The sequence below is a fragment of the Poecilia reticulata genome, linkage group LG16 (assembly GCF_000633615.1).
Source record: "Poecilia reticulata strain Guanapo linkage group LG16, Guppy_female_1.0+MT, whole genome shotgun sequence".
Taxonomy (NCBI): domain Eukaryota; kingdom Metazoa; phylum Chordata; class Actinopteri; order Cyprinodontiformes; family Poeciliidae; genus Poecilia; species Poecilia reticulata.
In genome coordinates this window covers 16,527,936-16,555,922 of record NC_024346.1, presented here as the reverse complement: position 1 = coordinate 16,555,922, position 27,987 = coordinate 16,527,936, and the positions used below count along the sequence as shown (strand labels likewise).

At 41.1% G+C, this 27,987-nt stretch overlaps 2 protein-coding genes across 4 annotated transcripts; both read right to left on the bottom strand.

The window, feature by feature from the left end:
- Positions 1-89: 89 nt before the first annotated feature.
- On the bottom strand, positions 90-13,043 carry tmem245 (transmembrane protein 245). Of its 3 annotated transcripts, none has more exons than XM_008432619.1 (18): positions 11,969-13,043; positions 10,672-10,789; positions 10,138-10,233; positions 9,498-9,605; positions 8,815-8,994; positions 8,559-8,728; positions 6,650-6,673; positions 4,345-4,449; positions 4,175-4,257; positions 3,985-4,075; positions 3,798-3,896; positions 3,590-3,721; positions 3,176-3,298; positions 2,431-2,576; positions 2,254-2,354; positions 1,994-2,168; positions 1,292-1,486; positions 90-1,170 (listed from the first exon to the last, which is right to left on the bottom strand). In XM_008432619.1, exons 1-18 carry the CDS (start codon positions 12,686-12,688, stop codon positions 1,116-1,118), a joined length of 2,721 nt encoding a protein of 906 aa, XP_008430841.1. In that variant the 5' UTR covers positions 12,689-13,043; the 3' UTR covers positions 90-1,115. The 3 variants fall into 3 exon arrangements, with proteins under 3 accessions (XP_008430841.1, XP_008430843.1, XP_017164997.1); XM_008432621.1 differs by having other exon boundaries at positions 8,815-8,991; XM_017309508.1 differs by lacking the exon at positions 6,650-6,673.
- A 71-nt stretch (positions 13,044-13,114) lies between these two features.
- Positions 13,115-17,051, bottom strand: frrs1l (ferric-chelate reductase 1-like). The gene is made up of 5 exons (XM_008432618.2): positions 16,497-17,051; positions 16,150-16,234; positions 15,099-15,237; positions 13,945-14,191; positions 13,115-13,865 (listed from the first exon to the last, which is right to left on the bottom strand). Exons 1-5 carry the CDS (start codon positions 16,699-16,701, stop codon positions 13,693-13,695), a joined length of 849 nt encoding a protein of 282 aa, XP_008430840.1. The 5' UTR covers positions 16,702-17,051; the 3' UTR covers positions 13,115-13,692.
- Between the last annotated feature and the right edge of the window lie 10,936 nt (positions 17,052-27,987).

The window sequence follows — 27,987 nt, the reverse complement described above, 5'->3', positions numbered from 1 at the left end:
TGACAATTTTTAAACCAATTTGACTTAAGGTTTTATAGAACAGGGTTCCATTTTGAAAAAGAAAATGACACTTTGTGTTTAAATTTAAATTGGTTTAGATTCTGTTTATTCAGTGCATGTAATTAATAAAAAACACAGCAACGGTAGCAAAGAAACAAACACAGTATTTGAGTTAAACTCTGTGCCCGTTAGTTTTAGTCCAACTCCTTCCCTCCCTCACATAGCTAACACAGTAGCTGAATGATCAATGTTTAACCTCACTGTACAAACACAACACTGCCTGCTTATTGAAGCCTCTAATGATGTAAACAACTTTTTTTTTTTTTTTAAAGTGCTGAAATTCTCAGTAAAGTGTTTGAAATACAAAACCTGACAAGAGTTGCCGAAACCTAGCAGAGTGTGTGGAAGTGGTGGAGGATGAGGTAACCGTGCCTCAGGTTTAGGGTTAAAGCTTGGTCATGCATGTGCTGAAAACATTAAGCTTCAATAAATAAATAAAGTGTTAAAAAACAACCTACATTTCTGTGATGTACAGTGTCTGAAAATAGGACCTCTAGTCACTGGAGATGATTAAACTAAACGCAGCAGACTGAGCCGGGTCCTGTTACAGCTCTGCTATCAATAAAGTACAGCTAGAATCACTGGAACTTGAGTAGCTCGTTAAATTAAGAAGGAAATAAACCATCAAAGCTCATTTTCTTGGTCCTGGTTGGACCTTCAGACTCCCTGAGAGAAGAGGTAGGGAGTTCAAAACGCTGCGCAGCCACAGCAGCAAAACAAAGCCAATCTGGGGCTTTGGAGACAAAATATATCATCTTACAAGGAACCACCGTAAGATTTTAGTTTTTTTTTTTGTTTGTTCAATATTACAAAATAAATTAGGCACCGAGTTCTGAAAGATGATGGAAATTGGCTTCTCATCGGAAACGCAGAGTGCTGGCGTTGCTCCGGGTTTGGGATCAGGATGTCTGCTGGCTCTGGGACGCTCTAGGACAGCGCTGGCAATCGCAGCACCTCCTCCTCTCCTTCGTCTTGGTCCGGGTCGAGCTTCTGGAGCCTGCCAGGCGGGAAGCGAGTCCCTGACCCGTGTGACGTTCTGCAGGGGATACACACCCTCACTTTGAGTCAGAGGTCGTCTTCAGCACGGAGGGAGTGGATTCTGCAAAGGTCCTTCAAGACGAGAGGACAATGAATGAAGAACCGGTTAAATTGGGATGGTTTAATCAGCTGTAGGTGTGTGTGTGTGTGGGTGTGTGTGTGTGTGTGCGTGTGTGTGTGTGTGTGTGTGTACCTCATGGGGTGTGTGGGCCAGTTTGGCTGGACTGGTGTGGGGAGTGCGGAGCTGGGACTCATCAGCATGGCGCTGTAGATGTTTGCTGCCACCACCAGGATGCAGAGCAGGATGGGGCCGATTATCGCCCCCTCCAGGCCAAGATAGTACGCTCCACCTGCGACCGCCAGGCCTGTGAGGTACGGATGGCCGCCCCTGAGAAAAGGAACATTATACATTATAAAAATGTATAATGTACTTAAGCAGGTTGTAATTCATTTTGAACAATTTGGAGAATGAATGTCTGTTTTTGTTTAGTTTTGTTTTTCCTCTGTCTGTCTGCTCTCCCTGGTCTTCAAATGCTGTTTGTTCATTAATGTTTTCGAACAAACCTTTAAACCCAGGAAGAGGACAACTATTCTTATGTTTAGGTTAATTTACATACCTAAATATGCAACGTGACCAAATGTAAATAAACTGAAGCGTGTCAACACTTTTCTGCAAGACACTATTTTTTAGGACTCTCTCAAGCAGCAGTTTATGTAAAAATGTAAACAAATACATTTTTAGTTTGACCTTTATTTAATTAGGAAAGTCCCATTCAAATTAAAAAAAACTTTGTTAAACACCTGCTGCAATATTTGCATTTTAAAGCCATAAAGTTCCAGATCTGGATTTGTTTATCAGGTTGTTGTTTTTTCAGAGCCGTGCATGCGAACATACCCCGAAATATCCGAATAGATGGCCGTGTCCACGAAATACGTCGGGAGCAGATGGCAGATGAGCAGCAGCGCGGCCTTGACGCCTTCGCCCTGAGCCAGCCACAGGTCGCACACAGCTGGCACCGCCGCCCAGTACGTCCCCAGGAAAGGCACGGCACCCAAGATGGCGGCCAGAGCTGCGGGCCGGCAACGAAAGAGCCACTCAGCACTGAGCGTTTGGCAATAACAACACCGCAATCTGCTGCAAACACACGGACTCACCGGAGGGAATGAAGACGATGTTGATGCCGAAGATGGTGTGAGTGAGCCAGGTGTAGAGGCCGTAGAAGCCCGCCATTTTTAAGGAGGCGTCGAACACCCCTCTGTAACGCAAACATCGACCGTCACGTGAAGGAAGGTCTTTCGTGTTTCATTATTATTCGTAGCCGCGACGCAAACCTGATGGCCTCTTCTACGGACTGGCCGATGATGTTGGAGGAGGGTCCGGGCTGCGAGAGCGGCGTCAGGTTGATGACCCATTTGACGGGTTTGTAGTATTCGCCGCTGGAGCTCAGCAGGTAGAACAGAGTGGTGAGGAAAATCACCTGCATGGCAGCAGAGGCCACACATCAGCACCGGAGCTGAATAAAAACCTGCTAATGGGGCCAACACTGCAAAAACTAACTTATTATCTATTAAATAGACCAAAGAAATATTTAAATTAGCATTTTTGGGTTAGTTTATGATACAAATATCTTAGTACACTTAGTACCTTAATATTGATGGAAGTAATACTAGTTTCATTGGCAGATTATTTCACTTACAATAACATATTTTCCCATGTTCTAAATGAAATAATCCACCATTGGAACTAGTATTTTTTTTTCCACTGATATCAAGGAATTATTGACTTAAAACAAGCCCCTATATGTTGCTAAAAAGTTACTTTTAAGTTTTGTCTTATTTCAAACATGCTAACGCATTTGAACTAGAAACTAGACCAATAGCACTTTGTAAGATTTTGTGTTTTTGCAGTGTGTAAATCTTTCGGATTATGTCGGAATAAGTCTAGTTATCGAGGGAAGGTGTGAGCTGAGATGCTTCCAATGAGGGAACATCTTTCATCAGCCCAACACCGGCAGCAGATCAAAGGAGGAAAAGCTCCCCTGAGTGTTTTTGAGCTGGTTCACCCAGTGATTCATACCAGACTCAGCGCAAAGTTGAGCAGCGCCGTGCCGCTGTGAAACAACACGGTGAAGAGGGTGGTGGTGGTGGAGAAGAGGAGGCCGACGTTCCGGCTCATCACCACCCACAGAGACTCCAGGATCTACAGAACAACAAGAAGAAGAAGGTAAACACCAACATCCAGAGGGAAACCGGATTTCCAAATAGTCTCTGTTAAATTAGAGCTGTACGGATCAAGTTTCCTTTTTAAATGTCCAGGTATTTTAAAGAGTGTTCTTCTACATGCTCATCCGTTGTTTCATTTTTTTTTTTTAGGTTTATAGATGCACGTTGAAAATGCGTCAAACGTCTTGAGACAAATTCCTGCAGGAGGAGGCTGTGTTTAATCTGAATACATTATAAATCTGTAAATTCATACAAATTCTGGTCTTACAGACAGCAGCGTCTCGATGTTTTCCTGCAGGAAAGAGGCGATGTCCTTCCAGTCCAGGATGTCCCCCAGCCAACTGTTCTGTCTGTGAGGCATGTTCTTCTGCACGCGGTGCCGCCCGCTGTGGGTCACGTTCTGCAGCAACGAGCGGATGATATTTCCACATACGAATCGAAAACATGCAGACTAACAGGCGGCTGGTGTCACACACCTTCACGAACCAGGAGTGGTAAAGTCGATCCCAAAGCTCCAACACCTGCTTCTCGATCATCGCTGTGTTGTTCACCTTATCCCCCAACATCTTTTGAAGCTAAACGCAAAGCGAAAGTTGTCTTGAGCCTGTCAGACCTTTTTTTTTTCTTTTTTTTCTACATTTAGCATAAACCAAACCTTCTAACCTTCTGTGTTATCCATTCTCTCCCATGCTGATAAACATTAGTAGCAGCTGAATTCAGAGCCTTCTGCACGACACGAGCTTCTGGAAGCAAACTAGAGGAGGAAACATAAGAACGAAAAAAACAATCATTAAATGTAGAAATTGTTTTTATAAAAAAAAAAGCAAAGATAGAGGATTAAAAAATGCCTTACTTGGCCCATTCTGGATGGTTGGAAAGAGTCTCGTTGATGAGGTTACTGGCAACTTCGACGATGTGAGCGCTTTCGTGATGAACCTAAGGCGTAAGATGAAGCTGCTTTGGTATCCAGGGAGACGTTTGGACGTGATACGTGTGAAAGTTAAATACAGAACAAAAACTGACCATAACAGTGAGCAGAAGAGCCATGAGCAGAGTTCCTGTGACCAGGAGGAAGATGATGAAGATGCTGATGATTTTGTCCAGCGATCGCTCCAGCCACACGATCATCTGGCAAGGAGACAGAGAAGATACTGTAGCAGAGTTCAACACCACAGTGACCAGACACATGGAGAAACCTGCGTCTTCCCCATTTCAGATTTTAAACCCAAAGGTAAAAGGTGGCCGATTTATTAAACCTGCAGTGTGCAGGTCTGGAAACATAAAATTCATGCTCTTAAACTCAAGTTACAATCTTCAGATTCAGCTGATTTCTGTTTTAAAAAACAGTTGGTTCAACCACGTTTTATCAGCTGTGTGTTATTCCAGCCGGGAAGGACTAAATCAAATGGATCGTACTTTTAATCTGATTCAGGAGTTAGTAAATAGCTGTGACTTTAGCCCAGAATCATGAAGATCTTATGGAAACGTCCCCAACTGTGGAGAGATCCTGTAATGAGATCACTCAGGACAAAAAACTATATTTTAACGTTTTGTTTTTGTTCGATTACCCCATTAGACTCTCAGATCCAAATCTAACAACTCTTTATCTTGAAGCTGTCGGTCTCTCCATTTTACACCCCACACAGCACGCGTGTAAAAAAATAAATAAAAATTACTTCAGAAACAAGGGTTCATTTATTTTCCAGATTTGTGGGGTTTTAAACTCAGGTTTCTCAGGTGTTTCCTTTGATGATCACATTTCCTCTCAGAAAGCATTAAACTTATTGAAGTCCACAGCAAATGAGTGGAGGAAGCTGTTAGATGTCCTGACGCATCAGTGCATTGATGTTACATGAACGGTTAATGATGCAGCGGTCAGTACAGGAGCTGCTGCACTACAGCTGCAAATTTAGAGACACCTTAGGTGTAAACCTTTATCTGGCAAACTGAGGTGAATTAAACCCAATAACCAATTTTTATTACAAAAAGGACAAACTCACCACATATGAAAAAGGATTAAAGCAGTAAATTAAGTTCCTAATGATATAAATTTCTTCTAATCGCTTATAAATCTAGTGCAAATTTAAAGTGCTACAGTAGTGATACTATATTCAGAGAAACAGACTCTTAGTAGATGTCTGACTCAGAATACATAAAGCCACTAACGGTTTAAATTAGATCACAGTTTTAAGCAAGTTGTGTTCCTGTTAGAAGAAACTGACGCTTAACTTGAATCAACTGAAGAATTGATACAGAAACAAGAGTATTTACAGCACCTTTCACATATTTCGAAGCTTCTCTGGTAGAGATAAATTATTAGTTTATTGCAGTAGCATATTCACACATTGAACAATTTACAAACATTTTCATTCAGGGCAGAAAAAAAACCTACGTAAAATATCAATAAACATCAAAACAGTTAATCTGTTGACTATTTTTAGATAAACTGGTGAATAACTGGATAGAAAAGGAGCTAACATGTGATTGCTTTTTTCTTTTACAGAATCTGAATCTAAAACTTACACTACAGGGATTCTGGGTAACAGATTCACAGATTAAGGTGTTTTTTTGTTGTATCTTAAATGCAAAATGTATATATTCTTATACAGTTTTTGCCTAATTACTGCTCTGAGCAAGTTGGCCTTTCAGCAAATTCCCTATTTTGAGTCTGTACATTCCAGTTAACAATCAATCAATCAATCTTAATCTTCGTCTGCCTCAAACAAAATGATCTGAAACAGCTCTATGTTTCAGATAGGCAGTCATGTCTTGAGTAAAAGTTATTATCTCCGTTACAAAATGAATTTATTCGGATGGTAACAGGAGCTTTTGACCATCACACAATTTACTGCATGCGCTTTAAAGCTTAAACTCTCACAGAGCTTCTCAGAGTGAAGCTTCATAATGATTAAAACATCATCTTTCTGAACCCGCAGATCAAAAACACCCCTCTCCTCCCTCTTTACATCAGCCATGTCTCCATGCAGCTCACACAGTCTCTCAAAACAAATCTGCCAGCTGGATCAAAGCAGGGAAGATACAGATGGTGGAAAGGGGGCGGGGAGGATATGAGGGGAGGGGGGGGCAACAAGTACCACCTCCACCTCCCCACTGCAGCTCCCTGCAAAAAAAAAAAACAAAAAAAAAAAACACAGGAAGCAGGAAAGCAGCGATGTATCAAACAAAGATGAGAGGGAGATGACAGTGGATGGAGCAGGATAAAAAAAAGAAGCCAGTCCGAGCAGCTAACAGGTGTGTTCACTCCTTCACACACACCAACATGAAGACGGAGGTTAATTCTTTACTCTCACACACAAGCACTTATTACCTGCTTGTTAAGCCAATGCCAGAGCTTGGGGGAGGAGACAAAGAGACATTGGGAAGATTGTTATTGGAGAGATATGTGCAACAGTCGCCTCATGCCCCCCCCCCCCTGAACCCCCACCCCTAAGACAAGAAGACATCCTCTGTTTGGGTACAAGCAGTGAGTGGACACACTGCAGCAGGCAGGATCTCATAAAAGGCTGTACACAGAGGGTCGGGTGCAAACACACAGCCGCATCCAAAAGTGATCTGTGATAAAACGTCTACAGTGTTCGTTCTAATGCTGTAGGAGACACCAAACATTACCGGTAATACAATCCGACAGTGCAAAGAAAACAACCAGCAAGCGTGACGATCTCAACTTAAACCGTTTCTGGTCATTTAATCAGCATTCTGCCAAACTTTGCTCCCCATTCAGCTCTTATTCTTAGGTCTAACTTCACCGTCTCCTCCAGTTGGCGCTGGCTGGTTCATCCACAGTCTGTGAATTAAAACTTTGCACACCAGCGGCTGCTGGAAATAACTCTGATGAGAGTCTGAAACTGAGCCTTAATAGCAAATCAGTAGCTACAAGGCAACACTGAGTGTGAAGTTATCTATAAAGGTTTCAATCAAGGTAAACTCGCTTGTACAGCCTGACAATGAAACTGGCTGCATTAAAGATGAGTATCAGTGGTCGTAACCCAGGTTTTTCAGTCTTCAGTTACGACTGGACTCATAAAAATAAAGCTCAAGTCTATTTTTCGGGATGTCCTTATTTGACTGGATCAGAGTTCCCTTACTAAACTCAACTCATTGACTACGGAAACTCATGTGGCTTCAATTTGCTTGATTGGGTTTTCAAATCACGATCTATTTTTGAGTGCATGTTTTGCAAAACTATCACATGCTTTGCAAAAATGAGCTGAAACGCTAGTCAACAAATTCATGAAAGTTCAAAGCAAAGCATGTAGCTGTTGAGGTAGGAAAGTAAACTCACAATAAACACATTTTGTCCCTACACCATTACCTAGAACCCCATTAGCGTATTGCCAGCTGAATTAACAAGTTCTACCACAAAAAAGAGAGGAAGCATGCTATGCTAACATTAGCCCAGCAATTGAGGAAACTGAACAGCAAGGAAACATTGCCAGCAGGAGCAGCATGTTACTTTGCAGCAGACTGTAGCTCTGTGTGTCGAGTCTGATTGATGCATGGAAACAAAAGGTTGTATTGAAGAGACATCTGTTTAGACTAAATATCTGTTGTCAAGAGAAACAGATACCACAGTGTCATCGATGTCATTTGTGAAGGTGTAAAACTGATGAAATGTAGTCTAAAACTTTGCTGTTTCTTAAAACTGAAAAGTCTTTAAGCATGCACAGGACAATTAATGCTTGAAAATTCCTACTACAGTTTTCTAATTCTAAAAGTAATTTAAAATGCTCTGTGTTCTGTTTAATGTGAATCAACAGATTTTAGACTTCTACAAATATGAACTGGTCGTTTACAGTCTACAAAATGTGCCAATTCTAGAAAGAAAGAAAAAAAGCATTGCATTAGGCTCATATGTTTTGAGGTGTTTAACTCTGAAACCAATTAGAAACCAGAATGCAGTTATGGACAATATCTAACGTATTAAACATGCCTATTGTGAGTTTCTTACGTACTTGCTTTGTTAAACTTTTAAGAGGCCCGTGATAAGGCTCCAATCTAAGAACGAGGGTTAAATGGGCAACTGTTTTCACAGATACCCAGCATATTTTTGATTTATTAACCACTGAAGACCTTCTGTGGATAAAGTGACCACTAAACAGTTTGAAAAATCAAAATGTGTGCCGGTGCAATATAACGTTTCACTTTGTGATAATTTCAGGTAGTGCGAAAATAAAATACAGAATACAAAGTAACTACATACCACCAGAATGCATTACCTTGGTGTCACTGCGCAGCAGGAACTGAGCGAGGCCTTTGATTGGTCCAGGCAACAAGGCCTCTTCGCGCTCCCGTACGAACTTCTCCAACACGGCCCACCACAAGCTCAGAGTCTGCTCTGCGAAGCTCTTCACACCAAAGCGGACCATCAGCTTCTTCAACACCCAAACTGAAGCAACAGAGTAGCAAAATACGTAACTACGGGGGATCTTTTCATGTGAAAGTGATGGCAGATGAGAGCGGTCTACGTGTTACCAGCCACAGGGATGGGCAGCAGCTGGAGGATCCAGAAGTTGAGCCACATCTGGACCAGCACGATGGCCCAGACCAGCAAGATGAAGTAGATGTCGCTGGATTTCCGACTGCTTTTTTCTTTCAGCTGGAGGCTGGACTTTAGGGGGCCAGGGAAGCCCGGCGTGAGGGGCAAGGGACCTACTGATGGCACCCCGTCGTGGAGAGGAAGGAAGGGAGAAAAAAACTAATTAAAAAAAAAAAAAGTAAAAAGAAAACACACAAGTACAATGTCGAGTCTTCACTGTATTTTTTTTCCCATGTAAAAACCACAAACGTACAGATTATGTTAATGTGATTTTATGTGAGAAACCAGCAAAGAGAAGTGCATGATGGGTAGGTGGAAGAAAAATAAAGCGAGAAAAGTTTCCAGCCAATTTTACTCTGATGCCACTAAATAAAATCAGAGGCAACTAATTTCCTTCTATGGTTACCTAATTATTATTAAAAATTAATAAACAAAGCACTATTTAAAGCAAGTTTAGGTGATAAAACAACTTGGGCGCTTTTGTAAACAATTATTTAAGTAACGGAGTACATCTTACAGTTGTAAGGAGTTCCTGTACTTCCTCTAACTACAATGAATCATTCCCAATGCTACCAGTTTTTCAACTCCAGCCCAAGAGGATGGAGAGGAGCTTCCCCACCTGTGCTAGAAGCCTCACTGGACTCTGCTTTTGGCTGCAGGTTGCTGCAGGAAATGGCCATGAAAATCGTGTTGGCAGCCAGAGAGAGCATCTGTCCCGGCAGCTCTCCTGCGGAGCGAGAAAAGGAACAAGCACAGGCAGAGATCACTGAAAACCAAGCTGTGAATATTTTCGGTGCAGTTTTTTAATAGGATTTTACATCGTCACTGAGGTCAATTGTCCAAACTGCCTCCTTTCGTTTGCTTTCACAAAACCTCGCTGTGGGCCAAGTATCTAGCTGCTGTAACGTAATCTGAGGTCTGGCTGTGCTTGACAAACCGGGAGGACAAATTCATACCGAGTTATTTTAGTACGAGACCTTTTCACTGTCACAAAGCTAGTCAAAACGATTCTTTCCAAGTGAGCATCTGCATGTTTTTCAAGAACACATTTATTTCTGTAATAGTTAATAGTACTGTTATCACTAAAGAAGAAGAAGAAGTGTATGCGAGTTGAAAAGACAGAAAGTGAAGAACACCCTGACTTATCTCTGATAATCATCAAATCAACACATTTTTCTCAGACGGTTTTCTGTATTTAAATGACTTCCTTCCTCTTGTTTGCCATATTTGGAAGTATATTTGAGCACATACGACTTTACCTTTTCCTGGAACAGGGGGTTTCTCCAGGGAGCCCACAATGAGGAGCGCCACCACCACCATAAATATTGGCACCCTCCACGACCCGGTCAGAGACACTGAAATCAGACAGGAGAAATGTGAGTGATGACAATGTATCAAAACACAGAGAACCATGTTTCAGTCATAAGTTTGATTTTAAAAAATGTGAGTTTTCAGGCAGTTGTTTTGCTCTGTTTGAGCTGGCAACACTACAATAATGTTGCTACCACTTCTGGAAAGCTTGTAGTCTCTTTTAATATTTCTCACTTGAAGGTCAGCGGTGCTTTCTAACCTTAGAAGTGTGCTAAAAATACAGCCAGACTTCCTCATCTTACTATGCGACTCCGCACGTGCTCAGTCCAGGGGACGTGTGGGGACAAGACATTCTCTTACGCCTCTTGCACTCGGGTGAGATATGGGAGATTCAACTCCCCTCATACCGCCAAACCGCAGAGGGAAAAAGAGGCAGTCTGTGGAAAAAATGTGAAAATGTGCCTGAGCAGGTCCAGACTCACCGATGTAGAAGAGCAGAATAGCCCAGACGGGAAGCGCCAGGGCCCTCAGGTAGCACTCAGTCTGGGGACTCCACTTGAGACAGACGGCCAGCAAGTAGCCAAACACGACACTGCACACCTAAAGGAGCACAACAATAAAACAAACAAGACATTTTGAGATTTCTTGCCTCCCTTAAGTTCACTATAAGGCTTCAAGTTCTATTATTCCATCTAGTTATTAGCCTTAATAGATTTTCTCTATATAAACTTAAACATATCTATCAAAGTTTGTTGCTATAAATACTTTTTCGCAGCACCGGTGTTCCACTTTCTATCCATGAGCAGACATATTCAAACTCACCACAGAGCCTAAGGAACATTTAATCTAATTTGGATTTGTTTGTGGGGATGCAGGGTTTATTCTTTAGGGCAGGTTTGGAATAATAAGATTTTTGATCAATTAGACACTGAAAATACAGAAAATTAGATCAGGCAGCAAGAAAATTAAATCATGTTTTCCAAGAAACCTACTTTCTGATCTGAGCTTAATTGAGTCATATTTTATGTAATTTATGATGGTCATTAAGTCTGAAGTGAGGCTGATCTAAAACCTTTTACTTACAGTATTACGTATGAACTATATGCTAAAAGCTTATATGTGTGTTGTTGTACTAAGCAGGGCCAGGTAAATTAAAAGAGCACAGCACAGAAGAAGCTAAAACCAATATATTACTTCATTTAGTTACTATTTCCACATCTTTGTGTTTTCTCTACTGAAATATTAGCAGAAAAGTTAACTGTCACATTGTAATATGCAATCTTTTATCTTAACAGGAGTAAGAAAGTCAGTTTGTTCCGACTTTACATAAAAGCACTTAGATTATGGTAAAAACGTTTTAGTACACTAATTACAGTAATTCGGTTGTATTTTTGCTCAAGGGTACCATGTTTTAAGAATCTCACTAAAACAAATACACTTTTAAAAATCACATGTTTATTTTTCAGTGCGAATATTTTATAATTAAATGTACCCAAATAGTAACTTATGGTCCTTTTTGTATTTTTTCTGATATAAAACTAAGATGCTGTACATAACTGTTTTATATTTCTGCCCATTATAACTATCCTCTGGGATTAATAAAGTAATAATAAAGTGTTTGTTCACTGTTTTTGACCAAGTTGGAGGAGAAACTTGAATTTCTTGGCATAGTTTGAGCTCAGCTGATGAAGCTGAACTTGTTCACCCTGACTGACAACAGGCTTTCTGTCTGAACCGTGACGGGAGGAACTGCTCCGATGACTCTGCGCATTAACTCACCCACACAACGTGGAAGCAGTCCAGCAGCACCCCGATGACCCAGCAGACATGTCCGAGGATCACCTGCATGCCGATGACACTCCAGAAGAGGTAGAGGAAGTAAGCCAGCGGCGCCCCCGCCCCGATCACCAGCAGCACCGTCAGCCTCTTTAGTACCAGCTTGCCCATTTCCTCCACCCCGTAGTTGACGCACCACACCGGGACCAGCAGGGTCCCCACGACGATGGGCGTCCCGGTGTCCTGCAGGCCGCTGAGCCACGAGCGGCCGAGCCGAGCCAGGGAGTGCTTGAAAGGGTGGAGGAAGGTGCCGCAGAGCACTGCCCAGAGCAGTGGGCGGAGGAAGGCCTCCAGGATGAAGTACACCAGGACAGCCGCCCCGCAGCAGATAGCCACGAAGATCATCGCCCCGGTGTTGTAGAAGGCCTGCTTGATGTTTTTGTCAAACTTCAGGGAGGACGGCTGGGACAGCAGTTGGCTCATCATCCCGACGGCCGGCTGGACGCTCTCGGAGAAAGAGACGGAGAGAGGCCGGCCCCTGTGAGGGCTGCCCGGGGGAGAGACAGCGGCGGGCTCCGGCGCCGACTCCTCTTCATCTGCCATGACAGCGCTGCTGCTCCGGGTAGTCCTTCCAACGGCTCTGCCGCGTGACGGAGGAAAACATATGACGTAGAAATAGCGACTGTTCCAGGGAAACATGGGAAATGTAGGAAAGTGAAACATGCCCTGGAATCTTCAGTATTTCCTCATAATTTTTTTGTTATCGTTCTTTGTCTGTTTATCTAAAGAACTATTTTAGCAGACACACAAAAACAAAACAGTTTTCCACATCAGAAGAAATTAAGTTTACGATTAAACAACCTGACTTTATAAAAAAATAAATGAATAAATTACTGAGCAATTTTTTGAACAGCTGCTAAAAAATGTTATAAAGGTAGAAATAGAAAGAAGAAGTTGATGTGTAACTATTGTGTTTCAAGCAGTCCGTAATGCTAAACACACATTGTTATGAGTACATTTAATTATTACAAAGACATGTACTGTGTGAGGAAAAAAGGCAATAGATTCAAACAGAGAAAAGATTTTATTTTATATTTTATACTTAAATTTTCTTTTTTATTTTCTGTCCTGAACATTTACATTTTTTTTGGAATTTCAATGTGTGATTAAAATGCTACATAAACAGCATGATGCAGAAATAAAGTATTACCAGTTCAATAAAATATTGCTTATGTAAGACAATATCGCCAGTTGTGTTTTCTCTGCTTTTATAAGCAAGTCACTGCTGTGGTTGAGGAGGATGTTGGCTTGTTCCCACACAAACACTGTGAGGGAACAGGAAGGACGTTCTTTTGTGTAATTTTTCTTCCCTCTTCGCATTCCAGGAAGTTTCCACACAAGTTGCCAGCAAACAGCAGGATCCTGAAATGACTACCAGATTTTCCATTGGCTTGTGTAAACACTGTCTTCTAAATCAAAAGATGCTGAAAAAGTCTGTTTAATTTGAAACTACTGTATTATCAGATATCTGAAGCACATTTCTCCTCCATAACATGTTTATTCATTTGTCAAGATGAGTGATGCTTGTATAATCTAACATGTTCCATACATCTAAGATAGTCCTTATCTATGCAAAGTACACATTTCATTATGGCAACCAACATTTTTGTTTTTTTTATTGCTGAACAACCAACTCCTTCCTAAACAGTGTGATTGGCTGTGCTTGATTATGGCGTCCCCATGAGCAAATAGAAGGTGAGCGCTACTATGAGCAGCAAGCAGATTGGAGAATTGAAGGTCTGATAGGCTGTGGAGGGCATGAAGATGTCTTCATACTTATAGATGCTGATCATGCGGTCACTGACCGGAGGATTGTCAATGTCGTGCCTTGTGATGGAACCTGTTGGTGCAGTGGGGACTATGTTATGCTGCAATTTCTTGTAAAGAAGTCAGACTGATGTTTTGGTCTTCTTACGTACCTTGAATGGCAGGTCCCCATGCAAACAGGTAATACCAGGAAAGATGTAAGTCCACCAGCGTTTCCTCTCTTGGGACATACAACGGTCGTTTGAAACGGCAGGTCACCCGATTGTTCTCGAAGATTCCTTCTTCATCCCGAGCTGGGTTCCTCTTGATCTCCTTGGCCCATTGGCCGACGTTGTAAAAATGGTGGATTCTCACACGTCCATTGTCATCATGAACGCACCCCATCACATCGTCTCCACCCTGCGTCAGAAAGGTTCGTCGAGAGAAGAAAAGAGTTTGTTTAGTGGTGATGTAATTTGAGGATACTGGTGATGCTGGTTTAGCTGATGCCAATTATTCTTTAAAACCTATATCAACATATTTAACCTGCGTATTGTTGTAGTGCCGATTCGCCACAAATATTGTCTCAAGGCATTTTACAAGGAAAAAATATACACAGTATTTAAAAATATACGTGCTTATTTCAGGAAGCCTTACCGAATCTCAGAATAAATACATTACAATAATATGTGTAAGTATTTTGTAAATAGTTTCTAAGCATATTTCATAGTCACCATAGTTTCTGACTGGAGTAGCAACAAACAGCGTCATGTAGTACTTGTGGATGAAGTGACAGACGGTGTGGAGCGACAAAAGTTGTATCCAAAGATGTTGCTCATGTGTTTATTCATGCTGCACCATCAGACGACTTGAAAATGATGTGTATCCAGTAGAAGTCCAGTCTCTGCTTTTAGGCACTGAGCTCTTCCAACAATACTTTCTCTCTCAAACTGTGTTTCTCTCTCAAACTGTGTTTGAGAGAGAAAGTCCTAGAAAGAGGTTCTATTAATCATATATCTTGTACTTTTGTTTGTTAAATAAATGTTTAAACAAAAACATGTCTAAGATAAAAAAAAAAAACCTTTCTTAACTTGTCTAAAAGTAAGTGAGTAACACATTCTGACTGTTAAAGTCGCTTCATGTTTGCTGTTTCTCAACCTTTTCATTATCATACAGTCAATACAAACCTGGTCAATCAAACAGCAAACTATTTATTTTCTGACACGTTACTTTAGAAAGAAAATGCATGTTTTGATTAGTATAGCAAATATGAATATGAACATTTACAAACAGGAGAAGCGATTGCGGGTGTTGCACAGATTCTCACCATTTTCTTGTCAGAGGAGAAACCCACAGCGACCCAGCCGTCTGTGTCCGCACTCATCTCATACTCCACATCTGTACCGATGCGGCGATAGCTCAGAAAGTAGTCACACGTCTCTGCATCGCACCCCGGCTTCCCGTACCTGCACGTGTACAGGACGCGTCAGTCAACAAGAAAGACACATGCAAAACCTTCTGCAATAAAGGCTTTGCATTGTCAGAGATCAGGTTGACATAAACTCTGGCATTTTGTTGAATGAATGAATACGTCCTATTCAGATTCATAGTAATAGTCTATGAGGAATTTTTAGGTTTACAGTTTCTTAGAAAAGTGTTCGTGCTCATTGGACTTCTTCACATTTTGTGACTTTACAAACACAAATTAAATTTTAGCAGGGTTTGATATGGCAGACAAACACAAAGTACATCATAAAAACATATAAGACTGGGGCGGAGGTTTATCTTCCAGCAGGACAGCAACCCAAAACACACAACCAGATATTTCATTTATATCTGAAAAGGTTCAGATATAAACATAGTCAGTGTTAAAACGAACCAGTCAAAGCTCTGACCTCAATCTACTTGACAATTTGTGGAACGACTTGAAAGGTGCTTTTCACAGACACTCTTCATCCAGTCAGACTGACCTTGAAGTATTTATAAAAATGGGATAAATTCTAATCTTTATCGTACAAGTTGAAAGAGAAATCCTCCTCCCCTAACCAACCCCCACGGCTGCAGCAGCAGTACCAGCAAAAAGCAGTAGTACAAAGATTTGCCTCAGGACTTGATGCAAACGTTGGACTCACTTTTTGACATCTTATTTATTTAAAAAGAAAAATAAACCGTGTATAATTTTAACTCTGCTTTGAGTTGATCTAGCTCACAAAATCTTAACAAAATGCACGTGATCGTAATTTCACCAAATGTGGGAAGGATTTAAGGAGAGTGGATCTTATAGCAAGGCACCCTATAGCTCGGATAAGAGGACGTCCATAAAATGCAGCAGCACATCAATTTAGAAACAGAGGATGAATGGCTGTGATGTTTCTGACCTTATGCAGCCTTTGGTAACTCCGCAGTCGCCGACTTTGATCTTGGCAAAAGGATCCACTGGTGGAGCTGTGGGGAATGGATAACCTGCAAGATACGCAAACAAAACAGCAATCATCTGTTTCTAATGATAAACTGGACCAAATGAGGAGAGGCCATCTGCTGTGTGTGGTAGGTGTGTGTGAGGAGGAGACTGGATCAGCAGGGAGCTGGCCTAGGTGCTGAACAGCCTTTACACTCAACACAAAGCACGTTTCCCCTTTTTGTTTTTCTTACTAGGCCCCGCAGGCTGACATTTTTCTTCACGTATACCCTCCTGTATTTCATCCAAAGAGAACCAGATCCTTACCATCATCAGACAAATATCTGGACTCCAGGAACTCGGAGGCGAATGTGCTGTAGGAATCCTTGTGATGCTCCTGATGGCCCGGCTCTCCGTGGTCGCCGTGGCCGGTGCGAAGCGCCCCTTCGTCGGTGGGGCTCGACGCGACTCCCCACCATCCGCTCTGGCATAGCATTATCGTCAGCCGCACGAAGCTCCGCAACCAAACCATGACTAACAATGAAGCAGGAGGTGATACGCGAACACTAAACGGAAGAAGGGTCGAGGCTGGTCCTCATTTCTGTTTGAATGTGTTAATGGTTGCGGATTCATCCATGGCGGCGTCACGCAGTCATCTTCTGATGCCGTTTGTCTCTGTTTTCACAGAGATGGGACGGGGATGCGGCGTCGCTCACTCTGTGAGATTATCAGGCTAATTTCTCGTAAAATTACCTAGATTTGTAATCCAATCACGTAACAGAGGAACGTGGCCCTAATCCGCAGTGAAACCCCAAAACCTAATTCTTTCTGGTTGGATTTAATCCGTCATATCTCTCAGCTTGATGAATGGTTCCGTCCTCATGTATCAGCCAATAAGCAGCCGCGACGTGCTGTCATCAGGGCCGATCAATAAGGGTTCTTGTTTCCGCAACAATCCCAGCAGACACAAAATGCGAACCATTTTGGTTCAGATCAGATCAAACCAATTTTTTTTTCCTTTTTTATATATAAATACACACCTTATTTTTTATTCTGCATGTATATCACTTCAGGGCATTTGGACTTTATTTGACAGAGTGACACGAACTAGTTCGCTGTTTAAGTAGAAGGAATGTGATACATTGTTTTCTAATTTTAATATCCATACCCGCTTTACACCTAAAAACTCAATTTCTGCCCAAAGGCAGGCACTTCGTATTGATTTTCAAATTTTCAAAACTTGCCAAAACGCTTTTTTTTTTATTTCTTTTATTTAGAAGACTAAATACATGTGTGTGCCACACTTTTCAGATTTTTATTTGTGGAAAACCTTCTTCATCCATGTTTAATTTTTCTTCTACTTCACTTCTATTTTTTTCAGCTGATCTAGTACATAAAATCGCACTAAAATACAGTGAAGGTGGTTGTAGCATGACAAAAAATGCTGAATGTTGTCAGGCATTGTAGGTCTACTTCTGGTACTGTTACATACTCGTATGTTACATAAAAACAGAAATGACTCAAAAACATGCCACACACAGGAAAGAAAGAATTTTTTTATGAAAAACCACAAAGACCATCTTCCCACATTTATTTGAGTTAGGTTATGCTGAAAAATCTAATATTCCTCTTTTGTATTTTGAGAATTGGAATGGTTTTCATCAGTGTTTAGTCCCACTTTATTTTCCCCCTAAATATTGATCGCTGTTTTCAATGTGGCATCATATAAGTAGTGTAATGCTGTAAAAATGTTTCAATATTTAATTTTATAAATTACACTAGACAATATTTCCACTATTTCTTAACAGAACATAGCAAAAAAAAAGTTCTAAACCTTTTTTATTGGATTTTAACATTTCAAAATCACATGAAAGCAAAAAGACAAATTGCTGTTGCAATGTCAGCTGTGATCACTTGAGGGCGACATTAACCCACCGTTTAAACTTTGCTCTCAGGTTCCTTCCATATTCAGGTAAATTAAAGATTTTTGTTTTAAATACGAAACTTTGAAGAGAACAAGACAAACTAGAATTGTTGCATTTAATTTTATGGGTTCCACTGAGAATGAACATTAAAAATTACAAATACATTTAACTTTGAATTGAAAAGATCAATGTTATTCATCTAAAATTAATCTCACTCTAGGTATTTTAGAATTAGAAACGACCACATTCAGCAATTTCAAACTACAAATTGGATACAAAATCTGCCGATGCCAACCTCAATGAAATGACCAAAAATAAAAAAATATAAGTTCAAATTAAATATTTAGTTTTTGTTTTTTTAAAATAAGTTTATTTTTAAGCATTTTTTTTTATTTTGTTGAAAATAAGGAGTGTTAAGAAATTAATAAGAAAGAAAGCTGAAAATAAATCTCAACAATGACAGAAAGATGGTAAACTTTGCTGTTCATATAAGGATCCTGCAGGTGATGCTGATGTTACACTGTGTGGAGAAACTACCATGAAGTCTGACTGCCTTTTAAAATGAAGTCAACATCAAATTCTTAAATCGTCTTGTGTAAAAAATGAATAAATAAAATAAATGAATAAGAACCTCCACTTTTTTTTATCAATTCAGAAATGGAGAAAACATTTCAATAATTACAAACGGTGCATTTAGGAAAATTAAGCAAAAGTTGACAAGTCTGTCATGCAGTTGCTACACGTTGTTGCTATACCAAAGTAAGTTTCGACAATATTTTTGAGAAAGTATGAATCTTCATTTTTTTAAATTTAAGATTAGCAAATGCATATCAGATTAATTTAACAACAGAGAAAAAGCCATTTAAGCAGTGCTGAGGTGTAATCCTCCAATCAGACACAATCAAAAGTTTACAGCTGCATTTTTTTCTTTCTCAGTCAGCTTCCAGTTCATAAATATTTGCTTCCATGCTGTCGCTCTGATACTGAGTAATGTCCGAGACTTAAACCTGACTCATTCCACTAACTTCAACCTCTAACACAAAAATTCTTAATAATTTTTTTTTCTATTTTCTTCATCATCCTCTGTGCAGTTAATCTGGAAAAGAAACTAAACGGAATTTTGCTTCCATACCATCTGAACAGAGCATTAGACATGAACTGAAGGGGGTTTCATGATGTTCGGCTGTAACTTCCTGTTTGGTCTTAGAGTGGTGTTGAATGTTTACATTAGGTTTTATTATTTCCTGCTTTGAACACAATGTGATCCACTCTCCAATGGACAAGCAAATAAGCAAGTAGCATAACTTTTTTTTTTTTTTTTTAATTCCTGAGCTGCTCCCTAAGACGTTGGCGCCCTGGGTTGTGAGCCACATTGCCTGCAAGAAAAACAGCCACTTCATTGAAATGAATTAGCCAACTAGAACATTTTAATTCTGCACATTTCTTTGAGCACATAAAGGCGTTTCACCTTGAGGTGACGCTACAAGTCTACATACATGTGCACACATGCAACACTGTGACCTTTAACCTCCCTGCTCTCTGCTCACACTCTCTCTCCCTTGCGCTGACACAAATCATCCTGATCAATCGCTCCTCTCGGTCTCGATCCGCCCAATTATCCCGTGTTTATCCTCCTATTATTTCTACGGTTACCTCGACCCTCCCTCTCTGCGTACCAATTACCATTCCGTGTGGGGGGCAATGCTTGCTGGGTAATGAGGGACTCTGGGCGTACCAATCTTAGCCTAATAGCCTTAAAGGGCCACTCATTAACACACACATATCCTCACCTCCATACCCGTATATCATGGCACAGGGAGAGAGATTGAGGAGCTTGATGGGGATGGTGTAAAGAAGGAAAGAATGAGAAAGGAAAGAGTCAGAGTGTGAGTGTGCGTGCGTGCGTGCGTGCGTGTGCGTGCGTGTGTGTGTGTGTGTGTGTGTGTGTGTGTGCTGTGGGGGAGTGCAAAAGAGGTAGTAAATGTCAGCAGTGTGTCTCCTGGGCCCATGAGACGAGTCAGTGACAGCAGAACAATGTCTGCTGGGTCCATTCAGAAACACAGCTGCTGTGAGAGCATGCATGGGTTTGTCTGTCCTGCACATGGGAAGCTGCAGCTCAGAGCACACATGGTTTGTGCCTCGCACTGTTCTGAGCATGCACACGGCAGGTGAGTCCGGGATGCTGCTGGAGATCAGCAGGAGGGTGGATGGCTTAGTGAGAGCTGTCAGTCAATAGGAGACCCTGCAGGCTTGTATCTTCACTACGACAGCTTTTTATCTTCAGTACAAATTGATGGTCCGGAAAGGTTTACCTGATCGAAGCTGGATTTTATTTTATCACACCAAAGAATTGTTCTAAAAAAGTATTTTCTCTCCAGTGAAGCCCTTTTTTATCTTTTTTTTAATCCCCCAAAGATGGTCAATCATTTGTTTGAGTGGTTAGTGGGAGCTTTACACAATGACTACACATTTGTGGAAATACGACTTCTTTGGATTTAGTTTTTAACATTAAAAACTCAATTCTAAGACAAGTCAGACCTGAACAAAATTATCCTACATCCATTTTGCATTCATTACAGCAAACTTAAAAATTGGTCAAATGTTTAATCTGTTTGCTAAAGTAAAAAAAAAAAAAAGGAGGCGCTCACTCAAGGCACTATTACTTCAGGTTATCCCCTGCCTGTTTTCTGCCAAATGAGAGTACTGTTAGCCTTTTTTTTAATAAATTAATGTAACTCTCTAGATTTAGTTTTAAAGAAAGACCAAATTTAACTTCAAAAGAAATGTTAAGAAGATCATTATAAGGAAATATTTAATAAAGTGAAGCTAACCGTTTCTCATCCTCTGCCCCTTTCACTACTAGGTGATTCATGCTGGATTATCTTTAGATAATCAGTTTATGTTATTCCCTACAATAACAGAAACAGACAAGCTGCTGTCTTGGCACTTTAAACTCTCTTCTCTCTTTCTCTTTCAGGCAGAGGTGAGATCACTTATCGACTTCACCCTGCTTATAACACCAGGCTATTACCGCCGCTGTCTCTGTGTCTCACACACAAACAGTCATAAAGCAGGTTTGGGATGCCCACCCACAGGGATTCATTTAAGACTTGTCAGAAATCACTCTGCTCACAGTAAGCACTATTGGCATGTTCTCCCCTCTAGTCCTCCCTCCCCTCCTGCCCTCACAACCGTCCCTACCAGTGAACACTTATTACACTCACAGAGTAATCCTCCGTATTAGTGGGACAGGGGCAGGAGCATCTTTGTCCTGTTTGCACACAAGGTTTGGTTTGTGCTGTTTGACTGTAGGGATCTCAGTGTGTACCAAAGGGTGGAGGGGTCCGCTGTGCTGGTGAAATGTTTGCTTTACCGATAAGGAGGCGCAGATGAGGCATTGATCGGCGCTCATTAAACATCGCCGACTGCGGTGACACACATTCATATTCAGATGACAAACATGGAAACACGCATTTACAAAACCTGAATTTGCAGCCTCTCGTACGTCACTCTCCTCCTGTGTGAGCGGCTCTCAAAGCTTGTATTGACAGCTGACTTAAAATGCTTGTTGTCGGTGGAGTTATCCATTAAGCTGCACTGCTGCTCTCTCTCTGTATAGACACACCGACTGGTCAGGGCCTTAAGAAGTGATTATAGTGCTGGGCAGTGGGAGCCTGGGGCCTTACTGTCATTAGTCTGGTTAATCAGAGCCTTGCTCCAGGTTAAGCTCCGCAGCCTCCAGAGACAGGCTGATGAGCTGAGAGCTGTGCCCAGCCTGCAGTACTGGGTTGTGGGCTCTGGTGGCTCTCCGGTGGCCCCCCGTCTGCTGCAGCTAGTAATCTATAACTTCCCCCCGGAGTAAACGAGGAGGCTCAGGCTCCTGGACAACACTGACACACTATGCATGGTAATGAGACACACACCTGGTCACACACCCACACAGAGGAAGTGTTGGCAATCATCTGTCGGTCTCGAGTTCCTCCAGCTCAGTTTCAGCAACAATCAGCCAGCAATGGCTTTATGGTAATGCTTGGTGTTATTTGACATCCCTTGAACTTTCTTGGACTTCATCATATTACAAATTTCAGACTTTTTATTGGGATTTCATATGAAAGCTAAGAAAAAGAAAGGTTTTCTTTTTAACAAATAAAAATCTTAGATACCAGACTCTTACTTGCTTCTCTTCTTGCCTACCGGTTAAAGTGTCATTCTTTAGTTTGAAGTTGTGTCATACTTTGTAGATGTTCACAATTTGGGATATTGTTTCGCTACGTCTCCTTGATTTACGCTTCCCAACAACCTTCTCCATCTGGCCCTGATGATGGTTCTTGTTCTATAACGTTCTGTAACAAACCTCTGAGGCCTTAATTTAAATACTGAATTTATCCCTGAGTTTTAATGACACACAATTGGACAACGTTTCACTGGATTTTAGTTGGGTAGTTTCAGAGTTAAAGGGGTTAAATACCTACTCACGTTAAGATTTTTCATGTGTAAAACATATTTTGAAAACCATCTATCCAATAACTTTAACTCCTTGGTTATGCAGTGCTTTTACATTGGTTTTTCATGTAAAAATCTCAAAATAAGACACACACTGAAGTTTGTGGTTTTAAGTGACAAAACGTGAAAAAGTTTAATGGGTACGAACACTTTTACAAGGCGCTCCATGAATGCTTATCTACTGCCTCAGCAGAACAGGTGCATAATAACCATACACATAAATAAAACCACACATGACTTAAGGGGTCCCAGTGAACCTCTAGGGGATGGGGGGGCTAAACTAGGCTTGACTTCTCCATCCCTGTGTCCCATGTGAGCTCATTAGCCCCAATCATAACCACTTCTCCATGTTTGCTTTGCACGCTCCATCCATCGACACTACCCAACACCCTTTAACAGAATCGGGCAAAGAGTGAACGTGTGCCGCGGTTTAACAGCGGGAATGCGGGCGTGGTTAAAGGACGGAGAAGGTCAGAGGGTCCCGAGAGACCCCTTGTTTCCCTATGGACTATTCAAAGTGGGGTGAAAAGTAGCAAAATAAGTGGGTTATCAAGTGATGAAGTGGATGACCAGGATTTAGTTTGAACTCAGTGTTTTTGCTGCTTTTTGTGCCGGGTGACCCAGATGGGTGGTGAGGGAGGAGGGGAGGCTGCAGGACAGATAAAGGAAGAGGGTTTTCATTTAAAAAATGAGTGTATGCTGCAGAGACAGGAAGGACCCCAGAGAGCAACAGAATGGGATGAGACAACAAAGAGCCTCCATCATCGTTTTAGTGAATAGATCTGTCCATCTATGGCTTTTTATCTCCCTCTGCTTTCTCTTTTTTTTTTCTCCACTCCTAATCAGCCTCTCATTGTGCCATTAGTTGATCCTGTAGTCTTAATCAGAGGCTTGGCACCGACATCCCTGCTATCCGCTGCCCTTCCCACACGCACGCCGCAAAAAAAAAAAAAAACCTCACTAAATAAACACGTTTTAATGCAACACCAATCATGTCATCTCCTCAATAAGCCCCAATCTCCCCTTTCTGTAGCTCAAACATAACACATGGGAGGCTTGGCTCGCCCGTCCATCAGGCAGCTAACACGCTGCCTGTCTAAAAATGAGTGTGCGCGCGCGCGTGTGTTTGTGCAACTTCCCGAGGGAAGGGGGGATGATTTTAACTCAGTAACCTGAGTCACCTTCTATCCCAAATCTCTGCTGCATGAACACTGTACACACACGCAGACACACGCACACTGTCTTTCTCTTTTATGCATGTCGGTGAGCGTGTATTGATAATGGCCATTAGCATATTTATGATCATTGCCAGCCTCTTATTGTTTGCTCGCTCCATTAATCTTCATCTGCTGCCTGCCGACTGACAGCTCAATCTAGCGAGCCATCGCTGGGCAGCGGGCATACAGACACTCCGACGCACCAACACGCCGTCTGAGGATGCAAGGAGTGTATCAAGCCATCGCGGGCATTGTCTCTCACACACCTGCAGGTTGATACACACATCCAGGCAGACGGCGTGATTGACATTCACCCCTGTGGGTGTAATCACAGGAGGTTATCCCAGCCCAGCTGCATGGGGCTCTGCTTGCTGCTGCTGTGCACCTCTGAGGCGTCAGACCCGCAGGCCGAGAGCTCCTCCTGGGCTGGATGTGGGAGATGGTACCCTTTGATCAGGGAGCACCACGATCTGCTATCCGTATCAACATCTGTTTGAGCTGCACCGACTGTCCTTAAAGTACGGTAACTTTTATTTAAAAGGAAATGTTGTCTACATATTTGTTAAAACTGTTGCCCATGTCCTAACAGTGTAAATATGAGACATAATCTGCCAAAAAAAACAAAAACAAAAAAACTTCTCCATGACCCCCAAGTGCAACTATTGCCTTCTGGAGAAATGCACCGCTCCTGGTCAAAAACAACCAATCAGAGTCAGGAGGAGGTGGGTCTTTGCAGTGTTAATTATCCTCGTGTATATGCTGTAGCTTTACAGTATATGCTTATTTTCCATAAATGAATAACTGGTAAATAAGAAATTATGTGACATGAAATCATTTTGATTGATCAACTATTTTCAGTTCTCCTAAATAACTGTCTTTTTTAAGTAAAAATCAAAAGATTTGTCTCTTAGAACTGATTTTGATAGATTTGACAGTTTCAGCTACTGATTATGATCTAAATAATTCATTTGATCAAAAATAGTCTAACATGGAACATCAGCCTGCCACAACGTAAGGTACAATCCCAACTTTCCGCTGGTCATTAAGTCTTTACCAGACTCCTTCCTCAAACCAGTTCCCAGCAGGGCTCCACCAAGCTTCGCCTCCTGGCTAACAGGAACAAACGCTCCTCCATGCAGGCTGTCGGGAAGACATACATCTCCTTCATCTGCATGGCTAATGTAATGATGGCATGTTCCTGGGCATGATGAGCACCCAAATGTTAATATGTTTGTTCAAAGCCGGTGTGACTGAACGGCTTGCAGCTGATTACTTAGCTGAATGAGAGCTGGAAGCGGGCCAAGTTCAGCGGGAGGTCTGTCCTCCTGGTGCCTCTTCCTCTCTCCTCCCCGTCTTCTCTCCCCCTCGCTCCTTCTCCTCCTTCTGCATCTCCCTGCTGCTCCAGGAAGAGCCGCCTGGGAGTCAGGATATCTGAGCGAATTAAGACTTAGGCCTAGCTGGGACATGAATTTAACATCAAAGATGAATCGAAAAGCAGAGCGCCAACTCTCTAAATTATAGATTGAAATCTTTGTGACGGATTACCCTGAATAGATTGTGCGGCTATTGATTGAATTGGGTAAGATTCAGGATGTTGACAACATTTGATGGCCTGTTAGGAATACTTCAACCCATTGGAGAAGAGAAACATCAATGCCTCTGATATGTTTGTGCATTAATTATGAAGCTGGAACCAAGAGGTGATAATTAGTTTGTGTCTGATAATTAAACCCCATCGTCATTCTGCTCCACTTCAGTCATTAAGACTGGCACTAAATTTCTTTCTCAAGCTTGTATTTGGTTATATTTTGTTCCTGACTCTTATAGAGTCAAATTTATTAAACACGACATAAAACAACCTAATAAGTTTGCATTTTAGAAAACTAATTTGGTGGAAATATTTGGACTTCTATGCATAAAAAACTGTCCTGACGCCTGCAGAACAATTACATTTGTACGCTTATGGTCACAAAATCTGTCTTGTAATGCTTATTTTGATTCCAGTTTTCTTTTTTAGCATCAGTGTTTTTAACTATTAAGTGAAACGCTCATTGAAAATAACTCTTCTAGTAGTACCACACCACAGGACATTCTTTCTATAAATCACAGCTAACACAAATTATTTTAAATTCTAGACTGCTTTTGTCACTCTATGTTTTTCTTTTTCTTAATTCAAACTAGATTCTTGAGTTTCTTCTTTAAGTGGTGTCTCAGGTGAGCCAGTTCCTGTATTTATTTAGCATACAAAGACACAAGCTGAAGCTAAATTTAAATTAAACCTAAACTAGCCTGAAAGTCCAGCTTTGCCAAGCCACTCGATCCATCGCAACAACTTGTAAACCACATTCAGGCATTATGTAGACATCTTTCACTTTTTAACATGTCACTGCTCACGAGAGGAAAATAACAACTTGATGGAAACTGTGATTTTATTGAATTTTATTATAATGTCACTCCCAAATATTTGTCAGGAGAATAAGATATTAATATTTTATAGATTTGTGCCTAAAAATCTTTGTTCTACTGTTTTTACTGCCTTCAGACGTGTCAGACCTCAACACGTAGGACTGAGGAAGTCATAATGCTTCCTGTTCCTGGGCCGTAAAAGCCTATTTTATAGAGTCTATCTGTAACATTTGACTAGCAGAGATTATAGTCCTTTTACTGTGAACTCCCACAGAGACAGAAGTTATATGAAGCTTCAATAAATCACTCGTTTCCATTGTGGTATCAGCTGGTGAGGCTGTTTGCCGATGTGCAGTGAAGACTCATGTAGTGTTAACATTTATGGTGTGTAAGCTAATATATGAGAGTAGTTTATGGAAGCAGTAAAGGCTGAAATACATAATTCCCTCATATGTATACTGTGTAAAAGCGATTTTAAAGATGAGCCCTGAATACAGATGTAGAGCAGCTCAGTAAAGATCCTGCAGCTGCTGAGAGAAAAATGCTAAATTATCTGGAGCTCAAACCAGGCCAGGGCGGCTTCATTATGTACTACTGATTCTTTGAGAAAATGAGGATTATTTTATGTAACTATTGATTTAATCTGGTGTGGGGTTTTTTATTGATGGGCTGGACAGTAAATTTAATGCTCATTTAATATGCAGACATTTGAGTCAATCAATAAATATTTTTCTTTCAAACTGACACATTTTCTGTTATCCTCTAAAAAGGGCTTGATAAGTAGATCTCCAAGCTTCCTTGAGGTCATTCAAAGCCTTGACTTTAAATGTATTTTAGATGATTTTTCTCTAAAATCTAAAATTGCATTTCATATAAGCATAATCTGCAATGGCAAATGTAGACAAGTAATTTCTTTACACGATGTGCCTGAAATGCCAAGACAGGACAGATTTTTTAAGTGTGAATGTGAGGTTATGACTTGATGTTCATGAAGTCTCAAAAACCTTCTAGTGTGGCTGAAATTAAACAACCACAGTAGTAGTTAAAGGGGTGTAAGACACTTAATCCCAGTTATCACACCTGATAATTGTTGCCATAGTAATTTTAATCAGATTATTGGTGAATACATCTGTATAGAAAATGTATAATGTATGTTTAGTAAGAGTCTCAAGTTGCATCTAACAATTTTACACTGATGCAATTTGCATTTTTTTTCTAAACCAAATAACAAATTTAAAGGATACTCAAGGTTTAAAGTTTACAAACACCTACGTAGGCTTTGTTATCTACACCAAAAGTCATGACAATTAATTATAAGGTACATTAAGTTACGAATGTTCATCCTCAAACCAGGATTTCTGCACGACTAAGCAGAAAAGGTACTGCATAAGATTAAAAAGTGCTTGTTTTATTAGCATAAAATGAAACAATTTCAGCATCGATTCATTAAAAAAAGAAGAAGCGGAAAAATGTCAAACTTTCCCGCTGGTTTCTCCTTGTGTCTTACATGTTTTCCTCTGTTTTCATTGCTCCCAGTCCATGACCTGGTTAGGGTGCAGGAGGAGTTCACGCTGATATATTAACACTTATGGAGCCTCTCTCATTATCAGCTTCATTTAGCCTATGATTAACTTACAATCACAAGGCGTGATTAAAAGTCAGGGTAAAAATATTCCGTACATGTTTAATGTTCCACTAACAAGGAGGTCAGCTCCCAAACTGCCAGCAAAATAGATATACGACCATAACACACACACGCACACACAC

Excerpts from the sequence above, each read along its gene's own strand:
- tmem245 (XM_008432619.1), bottom strand. The coding sequence starts at position 12,688 with ATGTTTCACTTTCCTACATTTCCCATGTTTCCCTGGAACAGTCGCTAT. Across the intron at positions 8,729-8,814 it reads GCTGCCCATCCCTGTGGCTG|TTTGGGTGTTGAAGAAGCTG; the intron begins GTAACACGTAGA and ends CTGTTGCTTCAG. Across the intron at positions 2,169-2,253 it reads CATCGTCTTCATTCCCTCCG|CTCTGGCCGCCATCTTGGGT; the intron begins GTGAGTCCGTGT and ends GCCGGCCCGCAG.
- frrs1l (XM_008432618.2), bottom strand. The coding sequence starts at position 16,701 with ATGGTTTGGTTGCGGAGCTTCGTGCGGCTGACGATAATGCTATGCCAG. Across the intron at positions 14,192-15,098 it reads TCTCCTCTGACAAGAAAATG|GGTGGAGACGATGTGATGGG; the intron begins GTGAGAATCTGT and ends TTTCTGACGCAG. Across the intron at positions 13,866-13,944 it reads ATGGGGACCTGCCATTCAAG|GTTCCATCACAAGGCACGAC; the intron begins GTACGTAAGAAG and ends CTGCACCAACAG.